We start from the raw sequence: 24,245 nt of genomic DNA on the forward strand, positions 1-24,245 counted from the left end.
CCTTTGTAACTTGGTTACAGATCAACTTGTATCTATCATAGGCGTCCGTGTCACGTGTTAATTTGTATGTATCCCATGCATTTTTCTTCTCTGCCATATGCCTCATTAGTTCATCTGACAACCATTTAGGCCTAAACCTTGAACAATATTTCTTAGTTGGTATGTAAAGCCTAGTAGCTTCCACGATAAGTTCTTTGAATGCTTCCCATTTTGAATTTGCTGTTGGCAATATCATCAGTTGATCCCACTGTATAGAATTTAAATACTGTCTCAGTCCATTGTAGTCGCCTTTACGAAAGCAATACCCCTTCCCTTTACCCCTAATGGTAGTTACCTCTTTGAGTAACTCCCACTTCAGCACACTGTGATCACTGCCACCAAGTGGTTCATTTATCTGCAGATTCTTAATGCATGAAGAATCACTACTGATAATCAAATCAAGAGTATTACTCCCTCTAGTTGCCTCCCGAACATGCTGATGTAGAAAACAATCATCCAATAAATCCACAAAAGCCTTGCTACTGTGTGAGTGACCAGCCCCCAAATTCCAGTCAATATCTGGGAAATTAAAATCCCCCATTATAAGACTCTCTGATTTACTGGCCCACTCTATTTCTCCGAACAGTTTCTTATTATACTCATCAGAGTCATTAGGCCTATAGCACACTCCTACTCTCAATTTTGATCTCCCAATGCTTATGTCACACCAAACTGACTCGACACTGCACTGTCCAGCGATGTCGACTGGCTTCACTTCCTTGGATTTTATGTGAATAATCTTTGATTCCTTTTAAGCGTTGCTCACACTGCTGTGAATTGAGTATATACCTATCCCAAATTTTACAAGGTAATGTTTCAGTTGAATGAGAACAAGAATTGATTCTTACTCTTATTGAGCCCATTGTCTTTTCATAATACGTACAATAAAGACCAGGGAATAAACTGGAATACTGTATGAACTTGCACGGCTGGTCCACATTTTTATTCGTGCATATTGTTGGCTAGTTGTTACCAGCTGTATATGAATAAAAAGCACCGCCCCAAAGAAGTAGTATATTGCTATTTATTTAAAGTGCCATAACTTTCCAGACTGCATTGTCACAAGTTCTTCTGCTTTATATTTATTAATGTTATAACTCAATTGCCACTCCTCAGCTTGTCTGTGTAGTTTCTATAGGCCTTATTGCAGTAACATATACTGTTTCCTGTCATTAACCATCCTGCCAAAATTTGTATAATTTGCAAACATAGACAATAAGCTTGGTATGCCTTCATAAATATTTTAATAAATATTGAAAACAAAGGATACAGTATCGAATGCCGAGGGACTCTACTAATAATACTAGTCCAAGTAGAGCAGTGCCAATTTATAACTACCCTCTGTCTTCAGCCACTCAACCATCCCTTTATCTGTAGCAGTAACTTATCCCTAATGTCACACTTCACCAGTTTATACAGCAGTCATTCATGTGGAACAGTGTTAAACTGAAATCTAAGTATATGATGTCAATTATTTTTGTTTCCAGTTCTTTGTGATTACATTACAGTAGTTAATCAGATTGGTCAGATGAGATCTCCTATTCACAAATCGGTGCTGTGATTGTCATAGATCCACATTCCTCCCAAGATGATCCTACATTGTCTTTAACCATCGACTCTATTATTTTCCTTGGAACAGAAATCAAGCTTTTTTTTATGTAATTACTCACTTTGTCCTTTGATCCTCTTCATCCTTTGTGAATAGGAAAGATATTTGCACGTCTCCAGTCTCTACAAATGTTTTCCAAAATCCAATGATGCTTTCATAATTATGGCTAAAGGTTTGCTTACTTCTTTTGCTGCTTTGTTTTAATATAATTGGGTAGATTCCATCAGCCCAGGTACCTTATTTACTTTCAGTTTCAGCAGTAGTTCCTCCACTTTGCTCTCAGTTATCATAAAAGTATTTAGTTCTGTTAGAATTTGATATGCATCTGGTATGCCCATCCCTAAGAACTGTTATGCACCTGATAGATGCAGAATATTTATTCAGTTTTTCAGCAAAATGAACAGAATCTTTAATGGTTATGCCATTCATGTCTAGTGGGCCAGTGTGGTTTCCTTTCTTTCCTTCTAGTGTTAACATAGCAAAGAATTCTTTACTACTTTTCTGTGCATTCTTAGCCAAAGACTTATTGTAATCTGCCCTGGCTTGCTTAACCTCTGTAGTGACTTGCTTCAAACTAGTTATCACTAAATAGGCCTACAAGGCCGGGACAATTCATGTTGATGATTAAGCTTCACACCAGTCTGAAGATAAATAAATTTAATACTGTAACTAAAAACACTATTTACAATAAAATAAGCATAAAATAAAATAAATTTACAATAAAAATATAAATAACACTGATAAAATATACTAAAAACCTAGAAATTAAAAGCGATAAAATTTGCTGTAGCTTTCAGAGGCAGCAGTCTCCTTCCTCAGCAGCATATGTCTATTTCTAGGTTTTTAGTATATTTTATCAGTGTTATTTATATTTTTATTGTAAATTTATTTTATTTTATGCTTATTTTATTGTAAATAAAGTATTTTTAGTTATAATATTAAATTTATTTATCTTCTGGCTGGTGTGAAGCTTAATCATCAACACTTCAAACTAGTTTATCGTAGATTTCTGTCTCCTGATAATTTATAAGCATCGCATGAATTTTTTTTTTTTTTTTTTTTGTCTGCAATTAGTGTCAATTCATCTGACATTCATTTAGGTCTGAACCTTGAACAATATGTCTAGTTGGTGTAAAAAGTTTAGTAGGTTTCATGATTACTTTTCTGAATGTTTCTCATTTAGAATTTGCAGTTGGTGACATCATCATTTTGTAAAAAAAATAATTTATAGTTCATCTGGGGACAATTTAAGTTACTGTTTGAAGGTGATTCCCTGTTGTAAAAAAACTGTAATAGCTATGTTGTGTAGTTGACATTCAATATAAAAAAAATGTGCATTTGGAAATAAAGGGAAATGACATCAAAAGTAACTAAAATATCTCCTTGTAAGCAAGGAAAAAGAGACCTTTTATGTGATACTACTTCATTCAAAAAAAAATATGTATGCCAGCAAAAAGCCTTTTAACAATAATACTGTCTACTTTTTATCTAATAAATTTGTTGTGAATTATATTTATTAGCAATAAGAATTCTATTAGCAATAAAGTTTTACTTGATTGTGATCTCATCATCACCAAATGTTTCTATTCCTGTATACTTTGCTCTGGTTGGACATTACCTATGTGTGACTGAATATGTGCAATTTGAGCCTTTTTAACATGGTACTATACTCCATTGCACTTCTTGGCTGACTTGGTAGTGATGCTAAAATTGTGCAAGAACTATGGGTTTAGCTAGTGGCTAATTTTATGGTTTTATTTTCACTTTAATTGATGAAAATTAGGGTAGTCAAAAGATTTCTTGTTATGTTAATGAATTGTTTTAACCCGTAGCCAGGTGTTCTACAGGGTTTCAGAGATGTTGTGTTCTTTGGCCTACACACTCAGCCCACACAGCTGAAACTCTCAATACCTTTCAGCAATGGTTATTTTATTTTATTTTTATTATTATTATTTTTTTATTTCTCCATTAAATCCAGAAATTTTTCTGTTGGTGCACAAATAGGAGTTTCAAATTAAGCCAATTCTTTATAATTATATTCAAATTAAAATTTAAAACATGCTGGCTTTACATTTTGCAGGAGTGTCTCAATTGTTATACTCTCTAGCTTATATGTAAAAAATGTATTTTTTGTAATGTTTATACTATATTTGAAAGTAAAGGTGGCATTAAAAAGCAAACAATTTAGAATTATTTCTTATTAAGATTAATCTTTTTTTCTGATTGTGTTTGTGATTCTTAAAAATCATTGGCATGACTGGTTATTGATTTTGATTTTTTTTTTTTTTTTTTTTTTTTATTGTTTACTTTCTGCTTCTTTTAGAAACTTACCTTGTGAACAACTTAGATATTTCACGTTCAGCTGTGTCTTTCAATTAGTAATTAGCATTAGCATTAGTAGAGGCATACGATGCAAGAAAGCAAGATTATGCAGCTTGCTTTCTTGCTACCCATATGCAGTACTTTGCATTTGTCAATGTTAAACTTCAGTTGCCACTTCTCAGCCCATTTGCCTAACTTGTCTAGATCAAGTTGGAGTAGCATACTGTCTTTACTGTTGTTAACAACCCTGCCAACCTTTGTATCATCTGGAAACTTGGACATTAATCCTGATATACCTTCATCAATATCATTGATGAATACACAAAACAACAATGGGCCCAGGACCGAATCCTGGGGAACTCCACTAATAACATTTGTCACGAAGAGCAGTGTCCATTGATTACCACTCTCTGTCGTCTCCCACTCAACTATCCCTTTATCCATTGTAGCAACTTACCCTTAATGCCATACCTCTCCAATTTGTACAATAGTATCAAAAGCTTTCCTGAAATCCAAGTATTATGATATCAAAATTATTTTTGACATCCAGTTCCTTTATGACCACATCATAGTATCCAATAAAATTGGTCAGACAAGACTTCCCACCACCAAATACAAAGGATGCAGAAAGGTCAGGGAATGACCACCGCATATCCCCCCCCAGAGCAATATGGCCTTTGTTGCTAATGCTCCTAAAAACCAAATAACTGACAAACAAACAAGACGTCTCTTCAACAAACCCATGCTGTGTCTTAACTATTACTGCAGTCTTGTCTAGATGATCCTGCAATGCTTTTTTAACCGGTGACTCCATTATTTTCCCCGGAACACAAATTAAACTAACAGGTCTATAGTTACTTGTGTCAGCTTTTGAATCCCCCTTTATGAATTGGTGATGCATTTGCATCACCAATGAGTCCAGTCCATGGGTGTCTAAATACTGTTTAAACTTGTGTCTTAGCCTTAAACAAATATAAATATTTAATAATGCAGTTGCTCTGGCTAGTTTTATTTATTTTTTATTCAGTATCGTTGACTGCTCTTTTCTAGTAGTGAGAAAAATAAGAAAAATTGTCTATAGAAATGAAAGTAAGAGTATTTTTACAAGATGTGAAAAAATTATTAAAAGTTGAACTTTTATAAAGAAAGATTTAATAAACATAACCCGCACTGGACCAGCGTGGCAGATTATGGTCCATTTCCCTCAACATGAATTGTTGAGGAGGCTTCCATCCTGCAGTGGGTTGATAATGGCTGCACTTTACTTTTTTTTTTTTTTTACTATCAACTATTGAAAAAAAGTTGCTCATGATTTAGAGGCATGGAAAGCTTGTTATAGTGTTATTGTTGATTTATATCTGTAGTTCTTTATTGCTTAAGGTTAAATGAAATATTTCATTTTAATTTATTGCTTCTCCAAGCCAAAAATGTAACTCCAGATTAACTGGTTTTTCAATAAACCAGCCTCCTGCTTGATCTCTTTTAAGCCAGTTTTTAAGTGTGAGTGTACTATATTTCAGAAAGGAATATTTTAACATTATTACCAATCAGATTTTATTATTTTTACCCTGAGAAATGCCAATTTTATCCTTAAAGTTGCTTTATTTTTAATATTTTAAACTGATTAATTTCTGTAAGGTTAATTCAGAATTTTTAAAAATATTTTTCAGCATATTGGTGTTTTGGATCTACTCTTTGTTACTGTTTAGGTGGTATCCTCCTAATTATTCCTTGTTTATTGACAAAGAAACTTCAAAAAGATATTGTCAATAGAAACCAATTTAAAAAGGTATAATGTTACAACATTACAGAAGTTTTGTTTTAAAATCATTTTCTAAATTGTATTGTTTTGTATTTTGGATTATCATTTTAGTGTAAAGGTAAATGTGATATGGATATTTAAAGCATTTATATGAGAAAAGTTTGCAAAATATTTTAATATTTTAGTATATCTTTACAGCTCAGCATTTGAAGCTACCTCTATTTATAGGTAGCTTTTCTTATGTAATCTGAATATATTTATCTTTAATATTTAAGATACTGATACTGTGATAATGATGTACTGTGTTCGAGCTCTCTCTCTCTCTGTGTGTGTGTGTGTGTGTGTGTGTGTGTGTGTGTGTGTGTGTGTGTGTGTGTGTGTGTGTGTGTGTGTGTGTGTAAGTAAGTAAGTAAGTAAGTAAGTAAGTAAGTAAGTAAGTAAGTAAAGTGAATTTTTATAAAAAAGAAGTTATTCTTGTGTTGTTACAGTTTTTGTATCTGGTTGTGGGATAATAAAATGAACTGTTTCTGGTTAGAAAAGTTTAGTTGAAAATTTTTTTGTTTAAAATGCATTAAGTATTATAAATTGAAAATTTTGCTATCAATAAAATAAATAAAAAAAAATTACATCTCTTAAGAATACATAAAGTTGAGTAATGCCAAAAAAGGTTGTCAGAGACAACATGGTTATTTATTTTCTTGCTTAACTTGCTTAACCTTTGGAGAATTCAATGCCTAACAGAAAAATTTCATTGGGATCATTATATAGGAATTATTTTATTATCAACTATTTCTTATTTTAAAAAGTAAAATGCTAATTATGAAAATCTTTGAAAGCAAATGTATATTATTTCTGGTTTCATTCAAATTCAATAACAAAAATGCATTAAAAGAAACAAAGAAATAAAATTAAAAAAAAAAAAAAACCCACAGTTGTCTTTCCCAGTACCATTTAAGATTCCTCAGTCAAATTTGTCTTGTCATGAAATGTGTCTTCCCAAGGTTATTCAGAATATGAGCAAATAACTGAAACTGTAAACTACCATATAGGTATATAATATAGCTTTTACAGTGGACTTTTGGCATAATTGCTTTTGATATGCAGTTCTGCCAAAATTCAATATCACACAGATCTGTACCAAAAAAAAAAGTTAAACCAGTATGCTACATCAGACACACTTCAAGATTCTAGTTTTCGACATTAGCAAAAATTTTTTTGAAGGACCAAAGTGGACATCTGAAATTATGTTTGCAGTCTCCCTAGCTTTGCTAATTTCTTTTCTTTCTTTATTAAATTTCTCATCTCATTAAGTTTTTGTTGTAAAATACAGGAAGATTTCTTAATCTGTTATTCCTGAGAAAACAGTTTAATTATGCATATTAGTTGTATGTGAAATGGGGACCTACTTAATCAGCAGTATGGTCTTTAAGCCTGTCATTTGCTGATTGTCATTCATCTTTAGCACAGAGAACAGTTTATGCCAAGCATATGATCTGCTTTGTGGTTTAGGTTTTATTTTAGTATTGGACAGTAGTGGCATCCCTATATATTCTTTCATTTCATACAAGAAGTACAGGAATAATATAAAACTTTTGATGGATATTTCAGCCATTACTGCAGTAGAAGATAGTGTTGATGCAAAATGTGCCAAGCTAGTTAGTGCTCATGGAGTGGATGGAATTTTGAAATGTGATAGAATATTTAAAATTGTTTTGACCATCCTAAAGCTTATCAGAAAGAACTGAAAGGAATTCATATTACATATGTCAAATAAAGCATTAGTCTTATTCACTTTTAAAATGCAGAAAATTGGGTCTCTGCTGTGAACAGAATTTAGTGCAGATTTCCTGAAAATGTGAGAAGGCCACTGCTACTTTAAGTTCCACATCAAGACAGTAGTTGAAGAAACATATCTTGTATTTTTCACATATTTTAACAGGTATGTTACATGATTATTTTTAAATAAAGATTTATTTCATATTATCACAATTTGTATTTACAAGTTGCAATTAAGTAATAATTTAGGCCTTTTTACATTCTATACTTTACAGCATTGAAGGCATCGTTATAGTTATGGGAGAGGTGAAATGAGGTTGTATTACTACACTAGACAATGCATTTCATAAAATTCTGCATATACTGAGGCAAATTATTATTATAATTAAATTATTATAATTTATGTGAAAAAAAAAGATTAAAAGCTTTGCATTCAGTATGCATAACATTATCAATCCTGATAGGATGTATAATAAGAATTTGCACTTATTAACATGGCATATATAGTGAGTGGAGATTAATTTAAAGCTGAAGGTGTTAAGCTAGTTCTCATGTCAAACAAAGCAGGTAATTATTAATATATTCCTGACTTAAAACTGAAAGTACTAGAGAGAGAGAGAGAGAGAGAGAGGGGGGGGGGGTCAATGAATAAAACTGCAAGGAATTAAATAGAGTTTCTATTTGGTCTGTCTAGAGAATGCAAGCTGAAATTTTGAACACTAATGTTATTTTTGACTTACTGATGGCTGCTGTCAAATATTGGTAAATGATGATTGTTATAGTGATTAAACGCACAAACTACAATTCATATTTAATTAGTCAGGCAGTATTAGTTCAATAAGTTATTAAAATTAGCAATTAATTATAGGTCACAGGCATGCTTAGTTGAAAATTCATGTGTAGTATACACCTTCCATCTTGAAAATAGATTGTCCTCTGTGCATTGATATGCTTCAAATTGCATAAATCGGTTACTCCTAAACAAGTAATTTTTTTGCTATCATGGAAGTATTATATTTATAGAATTTTTTTTTTTTTGAACAAAACAGGAGGGGAAAATAATTAAAATAACTTTTCAAACATAAAATGGTGCAGCTTACCCTAAAATATGGTTTTTTACATTTCATAAAAATGTATAATTCTTCCATTGCATGACATGCATTAATACTCAAAATGCTGGACTTGTAATTCTAAACTCTTCTGGTATGTTAAATAAATATTAATTAATTAATTAATTAATATAGAAAAATGTTCCATAATGCTATTCGACTCAAATACAGATCTGTATTAAAAGATTCCAATTTATGAAAGATAGACAGGTATATAGCAGTTTAGTAATAAAAAAAATTAGTAATAATCAGGTATATTAGTAATAGAAAAAATATCTGATTTCACCTATTTGGAAAATTTAATATCAAATGAAGGGAAAGACATCCACACTAAACTACAAAAATATAATAAAATGAGCAGAATGATTAAATACCACTTCTGAAAACAAATGACAACTGAAACAAAATTACTACTGCACAATGTCACTTCAAAATTGGCCCCCCTTCTACAGCTGTGAGACCTGGATCATAAATAAGAAAGATGTACAAAACTAGAAGCAGCACAAATGAGATTTTTAACACCATTATTAGGCTTTACAAGACTAAGTCATTAAAGAAATTTAGATTCTAGTGAGAAATTAAAAGTAGATGACATAAAATAGTATCAGAAAAAATGGATCAGCCACATAGAAAGAATGAACCCAGACCGGATCCCAAAATTAGCCTTTAACTACGAACCCACAGGCAAGAGAGATGTGGGTCAGCCAAGACAATGATGGCGAGATCAAGACCACCTCCAAGAGCTGCAACAGAGCACATCTTAAAAGACCTAAGCTGGACCAAGTTCATGATAATTTTTACACATATGCAGAAACTGCAAAATATTTAATGTACAGTGGATTCCGGTTATTTGGGCCACCGGTTAATCGGGGCAGCCATTTATTTGAGGCAAATCTTAAAAAACAGAAACCAATCAAGAAAATAACCAGGGTTTACTTCGCTTAATTGGGACAAAATACCGTTTAATCGGGGCAGGAGACTGCAGCACTGGAAATTACCCTACGATTGTCTCCGACAGTACCACGTGGTTCGGTCAAAATTCTGGAGGTCACAACAATAAAGACCTAAGCTGGACCAAGTTCATGATAATTTTTACACATATGCAGAAACTGCAAAATATTTAATATACAGTGGATTCCGGTTATTTGGGCCACCGGTTAATCGGGACAGCCATTTATTTGAGGCAAATCTTAAAAAACAGAAACCAATCGAGAAAATAGTCAGGGTTTACTTCGCTTAATTGGGACAAAATACTGTTTAATCGGGGCAGGAGACCACAGCACTGGAAATTACCCTACGATTGTCTCTGACGGTACCACATGGTTCGGTCGAAATTCTGGAGGTCACAACCATAAAACAATAAAAACAATTAGCAGTCACCTGTTTATTGGGCTTTTCTGTTAGTGAAATCTATCATAAATGGACAGTAAACTCGATTTTACTGAATTTGCGATAATACCAACAGCTGGAATTCTGTGGGTTATTATGGTGAAATGATTTACACTTCCATGAAATCTTCAATCATATAAAAAAATTAATTTTCAGATCTCTTCATTCCTATTTTTAAAGCTTTGTAACTCGTTACTCCATTCTCACTTGTCTCACTTGCGCGCATCGTGTTACTTGCAATTTGTGTGTGCTGTGTTCTTTGTTATTGATTACTTATCTTTTTTACTGTTTTAAATTTTAACCCCCGCCCACAAATGTCAGCGAACAGAAATGTCAACTAGTTCGTGTGTACGTATTACAGTACGTATTAATTATTCCGATTATCACGTATATTCTTCCGATTTTCACGTATCATTTAATTTTTTAATTGGTAAGGTAATAAAGGGTAAATTTGTGCTTAATATATCTTTACTTTTATAGCCTGTGATAATATTCCTCATATTTTCTATAATTAGAATCGCTGTTTAATAGAATTAAAATTCAATTCACAAATGTGATCATAATGACCGGTGCTTCATATAGTGTATGGTACTTTACTATGGTGAGTTCGTCGTAACGTGCTTTTATTGTACAGTGAACTAATTATAAAGTGGGGGGTACATTGTATTTTTAACTATTTACGTGAAACTTCGGATAATTGGGGCAGCTGCTTAATTGGGCCAAAATGCACTAGTCCCGATGTGTCCCAAATAACCGGAATGGACTGTATCACCTTAGCAACAAGTAATTGTAGTAATCAGTCGAAGTGAAATGTGATAATTTTCTGTGGCAAACTTTAAACAGTTACAAAATTTGCTAGGGTTGCTGTTATTAATTAACCTGCCATCCAGCTGTTGTTTATAATTTATTAAATAAACAGTACTTATCTACTTCCCTGAGTTGTCAATATGAAAGAAATTCTGGAAGCAAAGTTCAAAAAGTTAATAAGGGGGAAATTAAAAATGTATTTGTAATCAGTATCGATCAACAAATTAAAAATACATCAACAATTTAAAACTTTCTTTCTGTCCTCTAGTAAATTTCATCTTGCAATCCAGTTTTACAATTTGAAAAACAGGAACATCAATGTGAAAATTTTGCATTTTTTTAGACCTTAGCAGAAGTTTTTAATTTGTAAATTATTTTTGTTACATAAGCCTTCACCAGAAAATAATTCCTTATGAACCAAAGTCATATTGAAATTGATATGGTGTTGCTGGCAACATTTGTTATTGAAGCATTGAATTAGCCATCTCCAAATAAATTTTTCTGAGAAAAGGATGTTAAAAATTGCCCATTATTAATGTTATTTGGATATTTAATCTGGATGAAATTCTCTTCAAAATTTTATGATGCGAATAATGATAAATAAAGGATTTTATTTGAAAACAAAAGTTGAAATTACTTCTGTTGTTTTATTTCATATTTATTGATTTATTAATTACATATATGTACATTACAAGTTTAAGTAAACTAATTTATAATGCATGTACAGATTAAAGAAATAAATCCACTATACACAAAACATGTCATTACAATTTGATTGCTGAATTAGAAAATAAAAAAAATATCAGTATCAAATAATGATAAATAGTCCTTTATATTTTTTTAGGATTTCACAGTTTTACTAATCCTTGTCAATCAACTCAGCCCTGACGAGATTGTGCAAGGCTCGTGGGGTAAAATTTTTCTCAGCGTGGTCTGTATTTGTTAACAGGAGAGACTGCTTCTACAGGGATGGGATACACTTAAAAGAAAAGGTGCAAGAATATTTGCTGATGCTACTGAGGCAGTGTTAGGTGGGTTGTAAAACTGCTAGCTTGGTGGGATACATGGACTAATAGATTAGCAGTAGCCGCTGGCAGAGATGAAAGTGATTCTTGCACTGCTTCTATTGGAATGAGGTTGACTTGGTGCATTATAGCCTTAGATGCTAATGTGACATAAAATCCTAAAACAAACAAACAATTGGAATGAGCAAGATACTGGGGATTTTAGAGACTGCTATGAGTCATCGCAGAACAAGTAAATACATGGACTGTGTTAGGGTAGCTAAGAATAAGAACAGGTGCATGTATACTTGCGTGTACACCAATGCTAAGACTTTAGTAAATAACTGATGAATTTGAGCTGCTGGTGAAAACATCAAAGGCAGATATTGTTGGGATATCAGAGATGTGGTGTTGCACAGATATAAGGAATGTGGAATTGGAATTTGGGGAGTACAGTGTGTATAGGAATGATTATTCACTGATTATTTGGGGAGGCGAATGCCAGAGTTTTATTAAACTCCAGTGAGCTAAATGATTTTGTAATAACTGAGAGCAAAGTGGAGGAGAAATTGTTGAAGTTAAACATGAGAAAGGCACCTAGGGTGGATAGGATCTGTACAGTTATGTTAGATGCAGCAAAGGAAGTGAGCAAACCCTTAGCCATAATTATGAAAGCTTCCTTGGACCAAGGGGAGGTCCCCATTGACTGGAGATGTTCAAACGTGACCCTTCTTCAAACAGGCCTATGGAGCTGGGAAATTCTATACTGCAGTAATTAAAGTCAAACACCAGCAAAGGAATTAAAATTTTACTATAAAAATATACAGAAATAAAATATATTAAAATACTGTGATACACTATCGGAAGACTAAAATATTACAACAAACTACAATAAAACAATTAAAAGCAAGGCTAAAATCGTTAAAAATATACCGAAGCTTTCGGAGACTGCTGTCTCCTTCTTCAACAGTCTACTATTACTGCAATGACACATCCTTAAGTAGCAGGCCCATGGCACTCATGCAACGTGATCCATCAGACACATGGTCGGCATTCCCCACACGCGCATTGGAAATGGAAGTGGCTCGGGAGCATGTCAAACAGAACCGGTCATCCCTTCTGAGGACAACCGTCTCAAACAGGAGGTGTAAATGTATCCCCCTGTCCCTGTTAATAGTATTACGACTGGATGAACTGATTCGCAAACTCTTGAGCCACTTGCATTCCCACAATCCATGAGCACGGTCCGTGATGACTGCGTCTTCAGGGGAGATCCGATGCTGCTTCTCCCAGAAATACTCTGCCACAGCAGACCTTGCATAATGAGCAGGCTTAATAGGGGTCATGTGCTCCCCCAGACGGTCTTTTAAACGTCACCCCGTCTCCCCCACATAACACTCCTCACAATCCGGGCACTTGATCTTATAGACCACACTAGTATAGTCTTGGGCTACGGGATCTTTAACTTGAGACACCACTGTGTGCAACTCCTTCCGGGAAGTTGCACACAGTGGGTCTAACACTCCTGCAGTGCTCGTACAATGCGTTCTAAACGCATTGTACGGTACAATTCGAAACGCATTGTACGGGCACTGCGGGAGTGTCAGACCCACTGTGTGCAACTTCCGGGACGGAGATTGCACACAGTGGTGTCTCAAGTTAAAGATCCCGTAGCCCAAGACTATACTAGTAGTGTAGTCTATGAGATCAAGTGCCCGGATTGTGAGGAGTGTTGTGTGGGGGAGATGGGGCGACGTTTAAAAAGACCGTCTGGGGAGCACATGACTGCTATTAAGACTGCTCATTATGCGAGGTCTGCTGTGGCAGAGCATTTCTGGGAGAAGCAGCATCGGATCTCCCCTGAAGATGTGGTCATCCCGGACCGTGCCCATGGATTTTGGGAACGCAAGTGGCTCGAGTGCTTGCGAATCGGTTCATCCAGTTGTAATACTATTAACAGGGACAGGGGGATACGTTTACATCCCCTGATAGTGTATCACAGTATTTTAATATATTTTATTTCTGTATATTTTTATTTTTATAGTAAAATTTTAATTCCTTGGCTGGTGTTTGACTTTAATTATTGCAGTACAAATGTGACCTCATTCACCAAGGAGGTTCAAGGGTGACAAAAGTAATTGCAGACCTGTTAGTTTAACTTTTGTTCCGGGAAAATTAATGGAGGCACTAGTTAGAGAAGCACTGCAGGATCATCTAGACAAGACTTCAGTTATAGTTCGGACACAGCATGGGTTTGTTAAGGGGAAGTCTTGCCTTACCAATTTGATTGGATACTATGATGTGGTGGTTACAAAGGAACTGGATGCAGAAAATTTGGATATCATATACTTGGATCTTAGGAAAGCTTTTGATACTGTTGCACATGGAACACTACTGTACAAATTGGTTTGTTTGTTTGTTTGTTATTTAGTTTTTAGGAGCATTAGCAACTAACTTGAATGTGATCTAAAACCAATTATCAATTAGATGTATTATGGACACCTCAGGACATGCCATAGAATATTATTATTAGCAGAGGCATATGATGCAAGAAAACAAGCTTATACAGCAGCAACCAAAAAAAAAAAAAAAAAAAAAACCTTTCCCATTTCACCCATTCATTTGCTCCAAATGTTTGTCTAGTACTACCTTGAATTTATTTTAGCTATCAACTTCTACGACGACATATAGAAGTTTGTTCCAGCAAACAACCACTCACTACTAGAGACAAATTTCCACACATCTATTCTATAACTGTCTTTCCTCAATTTGAATCTATGTCCACTTAGGTGATTAATCTTTACAAGAGGAAGAATCCCATCAGCATTGAGCTTGCTCAAACCATTCAAGGCCTTATACATCTCAATCAGATCACCTCGCAGGTGCCTAGTTTCCAGACACTAATTTGCAGAATTTAAGCCTTTCTTCGTAAGAGAAACCCTTTGTTCCATTCACTAATCTTGTTGCCTTTCTCAGTAATCATTCCAGCAGCTCTACATCTTTCCTAAAATTAGGCCTCCAGACCTGTATACAGTACTCAAGGTGTGACCTGACCACTGCCTTACACAAGGGGATAATCATCTCCTTATCCTTGCTAGAAAAATTCCTGTATATGATTGACAAGACACTATGTGCTACTCTTGCAGACTGTCTGCACTGGTCAGCAAACTTCATATCTGACTGCACAGTTACCCCCAGGTACTATTCATTCTCTACCACCCTGAGTGTAGTACCACGCAGTTGATACGTTACTCTGAGGTTACAGCTACCCATATGCAGTGCTTTACATTTGTCAATGTTAAAATTCAGTTGTCACCTCTCATTCCATCTGCTCAACTGTTCTAGATCCTGTTGCAGTAGCATACCACCATTAACAACCCTGCCAACCTTTGTATCATCTGCAAACTTGAACAGTAAGGCCTGATATACCTTCATCAGTATCATTAATAAATATAGAAAACAACAATGGACCCAACACTGAACCCTGGGGAACTCCACTAATAACATTAGTCCACAAAGAGCAGTGTCCATTGATTACCACTCTGTCTTCTCACACTCAACCATCCCTTTATCCATAGCAGCAATTTGCTCTTAATGCCATACTGCTCCAATTTGTACAGGGAATGACCACAGCATATCCCGGAGCAATATGGTTGATGCTGTATAAGCTTGTTTTCTTGCATCATATGCCTCTGCTAATAATAATATTCTATGGCATGTCCTGAGGTGTCCATAATACATCTAATTGATAATTGGTTTTAGATCACATTCAAGTTAGCATCTCCCCATCTGCTGCCTTGTGTGTTAACCTGGAAGTATTGGTGCCTGGCGTGGCAGATGTTAGTGAAACATTTATTGCACATTAGTTGCTGGTTAAAGATTAGGGGTTGTTACTCTGTCTTTTAACATGTTGATGGTAGTGGCACCCAAAATGTAGCAAAAATAGTATTAGTAATGGCCACATGGTGCAAGGAAGCATATGGCTTATGCTGCACCAGCCAATAAAATAAAATAATCATTATAAGAGAAAAGGAAATGGACAACCTATGTGTTTCCCTCATCCCATTGGTAATTATTCAGCGATCATTGAATTTCCCCAAACTGTCAGCCTCTACCAGCCATGTAGGTAACTTATTCCAGCAATTTATAACTCGCTGACTAAAATAAAACTTCCTGCAATCTAGGCCAAACATCTCCCTCCAAAACTTTAATTTATTTCTGCTAGTTCTATAATCATTTATAACCATGAAAATTTCATCCTCATTCATTTTACTTATGCCTCTCAGAGCCCTAAACACCTCAATCAAGTCTCCTCTAAGGTGCCTCGTTTCCAAGCTCTGCAACCCACACATTCGAAGTCTTTCCTCATGTTGATGCTCTTCTGCCAATCTCACCAGGCAAGTTATTGGTGGCATATCACCTGGCAGACACTCAACTTCCCTTTTAATTTCTGGAAAATGTTTTGGGTTTTTTGAATTCTGATTGAACAGTGCCAATATGATATCTTTCTTAATTGATTTCAGTACTTATTATATGTACTTTTTAAGTTTTAATAAAAAATAAAATTTAAAACATGCTATGTGTTGTTTTACACATTTTTATTTAAAAAAAAACAAAGTATTAATTTTGCTAAAAATTACAAAAAAACATTTTAGACATAAAATAGAAACATCAGTCTCTTATTCTCTGTTATTATCCAGTTTAAAAGCTTTTTTTTTTCATTAAGTGCATGAAATTTAAAAAAATGTGCATACACATGTATTTCTGCTTATCATCTATATAAATATTTAAAAAAAAAAAAACCATATATATTTGATACTATTAGTTACCTTCATTTCCAGATTTATTTCAAAATTTTTTTGAAATTTTACATGCGTCATGGTGCATGAAATTTTAAACTATATCTTGTTTTCTGCATTATAGCAACCATCTGGAGAAAATATAGTTTCATGTTTACTTTACTTGGTAAAAACAAAAATACATATTTCAAAAAAGCTAGAATAAGAATATAGATGTTGAAGGAGTTTGTTTATGCATGGATACTGCACTTACATCATTTCTACTACCTAGGTAGTATGAATGCATCATTTAATTATATCTCATATTGTGAATACCTTCACAACGAGTGGCCAAGGTATTGCACTGCTTTGAATAAGTAAAGCTTCACTAGTAGAGAAGACTAATGTTACTTATTCTCGACGGATACCACCACCCAGATGGCACCATTTCAAAGCTTGTTGGTTAACTCATCGGTGGGTGGACAGGTACCCTGTTGTTGCAATCGTGACAGTCCAGTTATGAAGTATAATTCCACCATGGAGTTATACTTCATAACTGGCAATACATGTTTTATATATAATATAAGTTATATATAAGCCACTCGTTGCGAAGGTAGTCACAACATGAGATATAATTAAACGAGGCATTCATATACTACCTGGGTAGTAAAAATGATGTAAGTACAGTACCCATGCATAAACAAACTCCTTCGTACTTTAAGCATTTAGCCAAGGAATATTTTTAGAATATAGTTGTTTAAAATTACTTGTTTTTCAGTACAGTAACCCCGCTATTCGCGGTCGTTGATTTAATATAAAATGAAACCTAAAAAAATGTGAATTTTAAAGCACTGTGAACATTTTCTGTCATTAAAAAAACATGGCCGTGTCTAAAATTATCTTTCCCGGTCAAAACAGCACTCGGTGGGTGGGGCGAGAGGGGTCACAAAATCGTGAGTGTAGATGTTTCTCGCTAATCCTTGTTCAATATGTGTTATGCTATTGTCATGGAAGGTTTCGTCATTTGCTTTTAATTTTTATATGCTTATAAATTGAATAAATTTATCAATTTATATGCTACAAAAGTGATAAATCTACTGTTTTGCTGTGTAAAACAGACTTTTTCGAGTGTGTTAATGGAAGAAAGTGACTATTGTGTTTACGGGATAGAAAGTTCTTTCTAACCCGTACAAAAATATGGCTATGAATAACAAGGGAAATGTGATCAAAGATCAAAGAAGGTGATGACATTAGCGAATAAAATTGAGTTATTTAGATAAAATTTCTAATGGTGAAAGTGTCTTCTCATTGGCAAAACATTATAAAATCAATGAGTCAACGATACGATCAATCAAGAAATCGGAAGAAAAGATCCGCTGTAGTGTCCATGAAAACGCGCTAATTGCTTCAAAAATTTGCTCTGTAACTCGTGATGTTAAATTAGAAAAAATGGAAAAGGCTTTAAATCTGTGGATAGAAGACCGAACTCAAAATAAAGTTCCGTTAAGTTCACTCATCATTTGTGAAAAGGCAAAACTCCTTTATCAACACTTTAGCGAAACTGGTGATAGCACTGGTGGGATAAGTTTTTTTAGCTAGCAAAGGTGCTGGTTTGAAATTTCTAATAAATATTACATTTAATATTAAATTGTTTCTTATTTTCATTTCGATGCCACATGCTTGCATTTCACTATGTACTGTCTATGTACATAGTGATATTATGAAAGGCGCCTCCGTAGCCAGGTGGGCAGGAGCAGCAGTGCGTAGCACATGCTTCTTGATAGACCGGGGTTCGAGCCGGTGACTACCAAATACAGAGGATATGGAAAGGTCAGGAATGACCACCGCATATCCCGGAGCAATATGGCTTTAGTTGCTAATGCTCCTAAAAACCAAATAACAAACAAACAAACAAACATATTATGAAGGTACATATAATACATACATAGACAAAATTTTAGACTAATTTTTCTTATATATTTCATACTTTGGAACGGAACCCCTTTATTACTGTGGGAGCCATAACTCAGTATTCGCGGAATTTCTCAGAAACATAACCCCCGCGAATAGAGAGGGTTTACTGTAATCTGAAACTTAAAACAAAAACAATGTCTGTGCTTATTCAATATCATGCTATCCTTCAAGCAAAAAGCCAAATAGTTGCAAGGATGGTGGTCGGTAATCAGATAAGTTCCTGCACACAGTTTCTGTATGAAAATTGTAAAAAAAAAAAATCACTTCAGAAACATGCTGGAAAAGTTTGACTATTTTGGAGGGTAGAAAAGGTTTCAGATTTTTAATCATTGATTAATGTTTAATGTGGTACATCATATTAGAGGGTCACTCCAGGTTAGCATTAGCAGAGGCATTTGATGCAAGAAAGCAAGCTTATGCAGCATCAGCCAAAAAAAAAAAAAAAAAGAAATCACTTCCACTTCACCCCTCTGTTCATTCAAAATACCTGTCCAGCTGAGCCTTAAACTTATTTAGGCTATCAACTTCCACGACAAGGGATGGAAGTCTGTTCCACCAACCAACAACCCGCTAGCTAAAGGCAAATTTCTGCACGTCTATCCTAGATCTGTCTTTCCTCAATTTGAATTTATGCCCTCTCAGGTGATTATTCTGAGCAAGAGGAAGAATCCCATCAACATTGAGCATGCTCAAACCATTCAAGGCTTTATACACCTCTATCAGATCACCTCGCTGGTGCCTAGTCTCCAGACACTGTAATTTGCAAAACTTAAGCCTTTCTTCGTAAGAACACCCCTTTGTTCCATTCACTAATCTTGTTGTCCTTCTCTGTACTCGTTCCAGCAGCTCTACATCCTTCTTGAAATGAGGCCTCCAGACCTGTATACAGTACTCTAGGTGAGGCCTGACCATTGCCTTATACAAGGGAATAATCACCTCCTTATCCCTGCTAGAAAAATTCCCATATATCATTGACAATACACCACGAGCTACTCTTGCAGCTCGTCTGCACTGCTCAGAGAACTTCATATCTGCCTGCACAACCACCCCCAAGTCCCTTTCATTCTCTACCACTGTCAGTGTAGTACCACAGAGTTGATACGTTGCTCTGGGGTTGCTGTTTCCCATATGTAGTACTTTACATTTGTCAATGTTAAACTTCATTTGCCACCTCTCAGCCCATCTGCTGAACCTTTCCAGATCCTGTTGCAGCAGCATAGTGTCAGTAGTGTCCTTGACAACCCTGCCTATCTTTGTAACATCTGCAAACTTGGATATTAAGCTTGATATACCATCATCAATATCATTTATGAATACAGAGAACAATAATGGACCCAACACTGAGCCCTGAGGGACTCCACTAATAACATTAGTCCACGAAATCCATAATCCATTGATTACCACTCTCTGTCTTCTCCCCCTCAACCACCCCTTTATCCACAGCAGCAATTTGCCTCCAATGTCACACTGCTCCAATTTGTGCAGCAGTCTTTCTAAGATCCAAGTATATAATATCAAAGTTATTCCCTGTATCCAGTTCCTTTGTGACTGCATCATAGTATCCAATCAAATTGGTCAGGCAAGGCTTCCCCTTAACAAAACCATGCTGTGTCCGAGCTATAACTGAAGTCTTGTCTAAATGATCCTGCAGTGCTTCTTTAACTAGTGCCTCCATTAATTTTCCTGGAACAGAAGTTAAACTCACAGGTCTATAATTACTTGTGTCAGCCTTTGATCCTCCTTTGTGAATTGGGGTCACATTTGCACATCTCCAGTCTGTGGGTACCTCCCCTGAGTCCAAGGAAGCTCTCATAATTATGGCTAAGGGTTTGCTTACTTCCTCTGCTGCCTCCTTTAATATAACTGGATAGATCCCATCCACCCCAGGTGCCTTTCTTGTGTTTATCTTCAACAATTTCTCCTCCACTTTAGTCTCAGTTATTACAAGATTCTCTAGCTTACTGCTAGAGTTGAATACACCTCTGGCTTTCCCCTCGCTAAATAACTCCTCATGTGTGAATGTCGATGCAAAATATTCATTTAGTTTCTTAGCTACCTGAGCAGGATCATCAACAATTGACCCATCGATATCAAGTGGACCAATCTGATTCATACCCTTCCTTCTAGAGTTTACATAAGTAAAGAACTCTTTGCTGTTTTTCTTTGCATCCCTTGCCAAAGATTTCTTGTAATCTGCCTTCGCCTGCCTAACCTCCTTTGTAACTAGGTTACAGATCAACTTGTATCTGTCGTAGGCTTCTGTGTCATGTGTTAATTTGTATGTATCCCAAGCATGTTTCTTCTCTGCCATATGCCTCATCAGTTCATCCGACATCCATTTAGGCCTAAACCTTGAACAATATTTCTTAGTTGGTATGTAAAGCCTAGTAGCTTCCAAGATAAGTTCTTTGAATGCTTCCCATTTTGCATTTGCTGTTGGTAACATCATCAGTTGGTCCCACTGTATAGAATTTAAATACTGTCTCAGTCCATCGTAGTCGCCTTTACGAAAGCAATAACCCTTCCCTTTACCCCTAATGGTAGTTACCTCTTTGAGTAAATCCCACTTCAGCACACTGTGATCACTGCCACCTAGTGGTTCATTTATCTGCAGATTCTTAATGCATGAAGAATCACTGCTGATAATCAAATCAAGAGTATTCCTCCCTCTAGTTACGTCCCGAACATGTTGATGTAGAAAACAATCATCCAATAAATACAAAAGCCTTGCTAGTGTGTGAGTGACCAGCCCCCAAATTCCAGTCAATATCTGGGAAATTAAAATCTCCCATTATAAGATTCTCTGATTTACTGGCCCACTCTATTTCCCTGTACAGTTTCTTATTATACTCATCAGAGTCATTAGGCCTATAGCACACTCCTACTCTCAATTTTGATCTCCCAATGCTTATGTCACACCAAACTGACTCGACACTGCACTGTCCAGCGATGTCCACTGGTTTCACTTCCTTGGATTTTATGTATTTCTTAACTAATAGCATAACCCCTCCTCCCTTCCTATCCAGTCTCTCTTTTCTGTAGACGTTGTACTCCCCAAATTCCAGTTCTGCATTCCTTATATCTGTGTGACACCACGTCTCTGATATCCCAACAGTATCTGCCTTTGATGTTTTGAGCAATACCTCAAATTCATCAAATTTATTTACTAAACTCCTAGCATTGTTGTACACGCAAGTATACATGCACCTATTTCTATTCTTAGCTACCCTAACACAACCCATGTGTTTACTTGTACCACAATGACTCCCAGCAGTCTCTGAAATATCCTGCATCTTGTTTTTCAGGCTTCTGCTCATTCCAATAGAAGCAGTGCAAGAATCTCTTTCACCTCTGCCAGTGGCTACTGTTAATCTATTCGTCTTTGTCTCTCCCCCCAAGCTAGCAGTTTTCCGACCCACCTAACACTGCCTCGATAGCATCAGCAATCTTGCACCCTCTCTATTTAAGTGTATCCCATCCCTGTAGAAGCAATCTCTCCTGTTAACAAGTACAGTCCAGGCTGAAAAAAATTCTACCCCTTGAGCTTTGCACAATCTTTCCAGGCCGAATTGATTGACAAGGCTCTCATCATATACTCCCTCCTATCGTGTCTGGGCAGAATTGCAGACAGTTTCAAATTCAACCCTATTTCACGGCTTTTTTTTCAACAGTGACCTGTACTTGTTAATCAATTCTGCCGGTCTCCTACTTTTGATATCATTAGTGCCAACGTGTACAACTATATCACCTTTTGTGCCCTTAAAAGATGATATCTGCTCTACAACGTTACCCACCCTACCACCAGGTTAAATATATGTAGTCTTACCTTAGTAATTTCAGAATTGATATCTTAATTCCTTGGAATAATACACAAAAAGACCTGCACACTTGGTGTCAGTACTGGCATTAACATTTTTGTATTGAGCTTTATGTGAGCCAAGACAGTACTGGTGCCTGGTCTGTACCGAAAGAGATATTTATTTTGTATTAGTTACTTCTTTGGGTTTCAGTTGAATCATAATTGCAAATTTTCAGACATGCACATCATTGTCCTCATGAAATTTATATGAAAATATCTGAAAATAAGTTGGGTACTACTCTTTGTGTTATTTTTGTCTTCAGTTTTGTAGAAGTATGGTTCCCTAAACAAAAGAAATATGACAATTCAAGAAGTTAGATATTAAAAAAATATATGTATGTAATGCCCATACAAAAAAGAAAAAGGCTAAAGCTAAAAATAAATGTATAATAAGAGAAAAGATGGGGAGAAATAATCAGTAATATTTTCTGCTGATTCAAAAATTTTTTTGTGGTAAAAAAATACAGCACCTTTGAACTTTGAAATTGTTTGAAATTGGAATTTTTTAAGATTTTATTATTTGGATTTTATTATTAAATTTTAATTATTATTAAACAAATAAAATTATATTTAATAAACATTCATTAGTCTGTTGGAGTGAGTACTTAGAATTCTGCATGTTATACTCCAAGCAGAATTTCTAGGTTGAAATACATGTGTAATGCTGAATTTGTGTGCACTTATTGATTTTATAAACTTGAAAATGGAAGATATTAACAGATCTATGTTTATATAAACGATTCTGGATGAATTAATAATGATTTTTAATGAATTAAAAATGTTTTTATTTTTATTTGTTGAAAATAACAGATATAAAAAAGCAAAATTTTCAAATTTTTAATTGAAAAAATGGATTACATTACTAAGTAATACTACTAATTAAAATTAATTAGTAAAAGGTCATCAAGCATTTGTGTATTCCAAAGAGAATTCACAAAAACCAGAAACTTGTTCAGAAATAACACACACACAAAAAAAATAAATAAAAAAAATAAAATAGGGTTTGTCAAATCAGGCGTTAGTGTATTTTTCCGATGCCAGGTCATTAGTGTTTGCTGTTAGAATTCAGTAAATGACATCATTGACATAATTCCACAAAACAAGTCTAAAGGCATAATGTCAGAAAGAAATAATGGTATAATAATACTAGTTTACAAATTAAGTTTGTTCACTGGGGTTTGAATTTCAATAGGTCCCACTGCCGAAATATGTTGCTGTGATTTCAAATATGACAGATTTTTTTCTATCACATCCAGCTACATCACAATTTAAGAAATAAAAAAGTATTTTTACGAAAGTATTATTATTATTTTATTAGCCATATGGTGCAAGGAAGCCTGAGGCTTATGCTGCACCAGGCAAAAAAAAAAAAAAAAAAATCACGCATTACCCTGAGAGAGAGAGAGAGAGAGAGAGTAGAAGGGAATCACCAAGAAAGCAAGAAAGAGAAAAATGATGATATAACTTTATTGTATTTAGTAATGACAAATTGATAGGATTACATTTTCATATATCAAAAAATATGTAAATACTAACAAGGATTAATCAAAATTCTGAAACTTTCATTAATCAAACCTTCGTCTCTTTGTTTGAAAAGAACTTTTTTCTTTTATGTACAGTGCCAGGTTTCTCTCTTTTTAAACACCAGCAGTAGTCGGCCATCATGCTTGTATTCCACCTTCCCTGGTACCTCTGCTCCATTTCCTGTAAGTCCCTATGGAATCTCTCCTCTTGTTCTTTGCTCATCTGTGCAAGATTTTCGGGGAAAAAATCAAGATGGGCATGCAAAAAGGGAATTTTGATGCTCATATTGCAAC

At 34.9% G+C, this 24,245-nt stretch overlaps 1 protein-coding gene across 1 annotated transcript in view; it reads left to right on the forward strand.

Moving 5' to 3' along the window:
* The window catches only part of LOC150089643 (solute carrier family 75 member 1-like), a 170,217-nt gene that overhangs the window by 126,333 nt on the left and 19,639 nt on the right, over window positions 1-24,245 (forward strand). Inside the window, exon 12 of the mRNA XM_090368709.1 lies at window positions 5,641-5,759. Within this exon, the coding sequence (XP_090224835.1) occupies window positions 5,641-5,759 (119 nt within the window). The remainder of the gene's footprint in view (window positions 1-5,640; window positions 5,760-24,245) is intronic.

This window comes from Mastigoproctus giganteus, chromosome 2 (genome assembly GCF_048544385.1).
Source record: "Mastigoproctus giganteus isolate SK-2022 chromosome 2, ASM4854438v1, whole genome shotgun sequence".
Lineage (NCBI taxonomy): Eukaryota > Metazoa > Arthropoda > Arachnida > Uropygi > Thelyphonidae > Mastigoproctus > Mastigoproctus giganteus.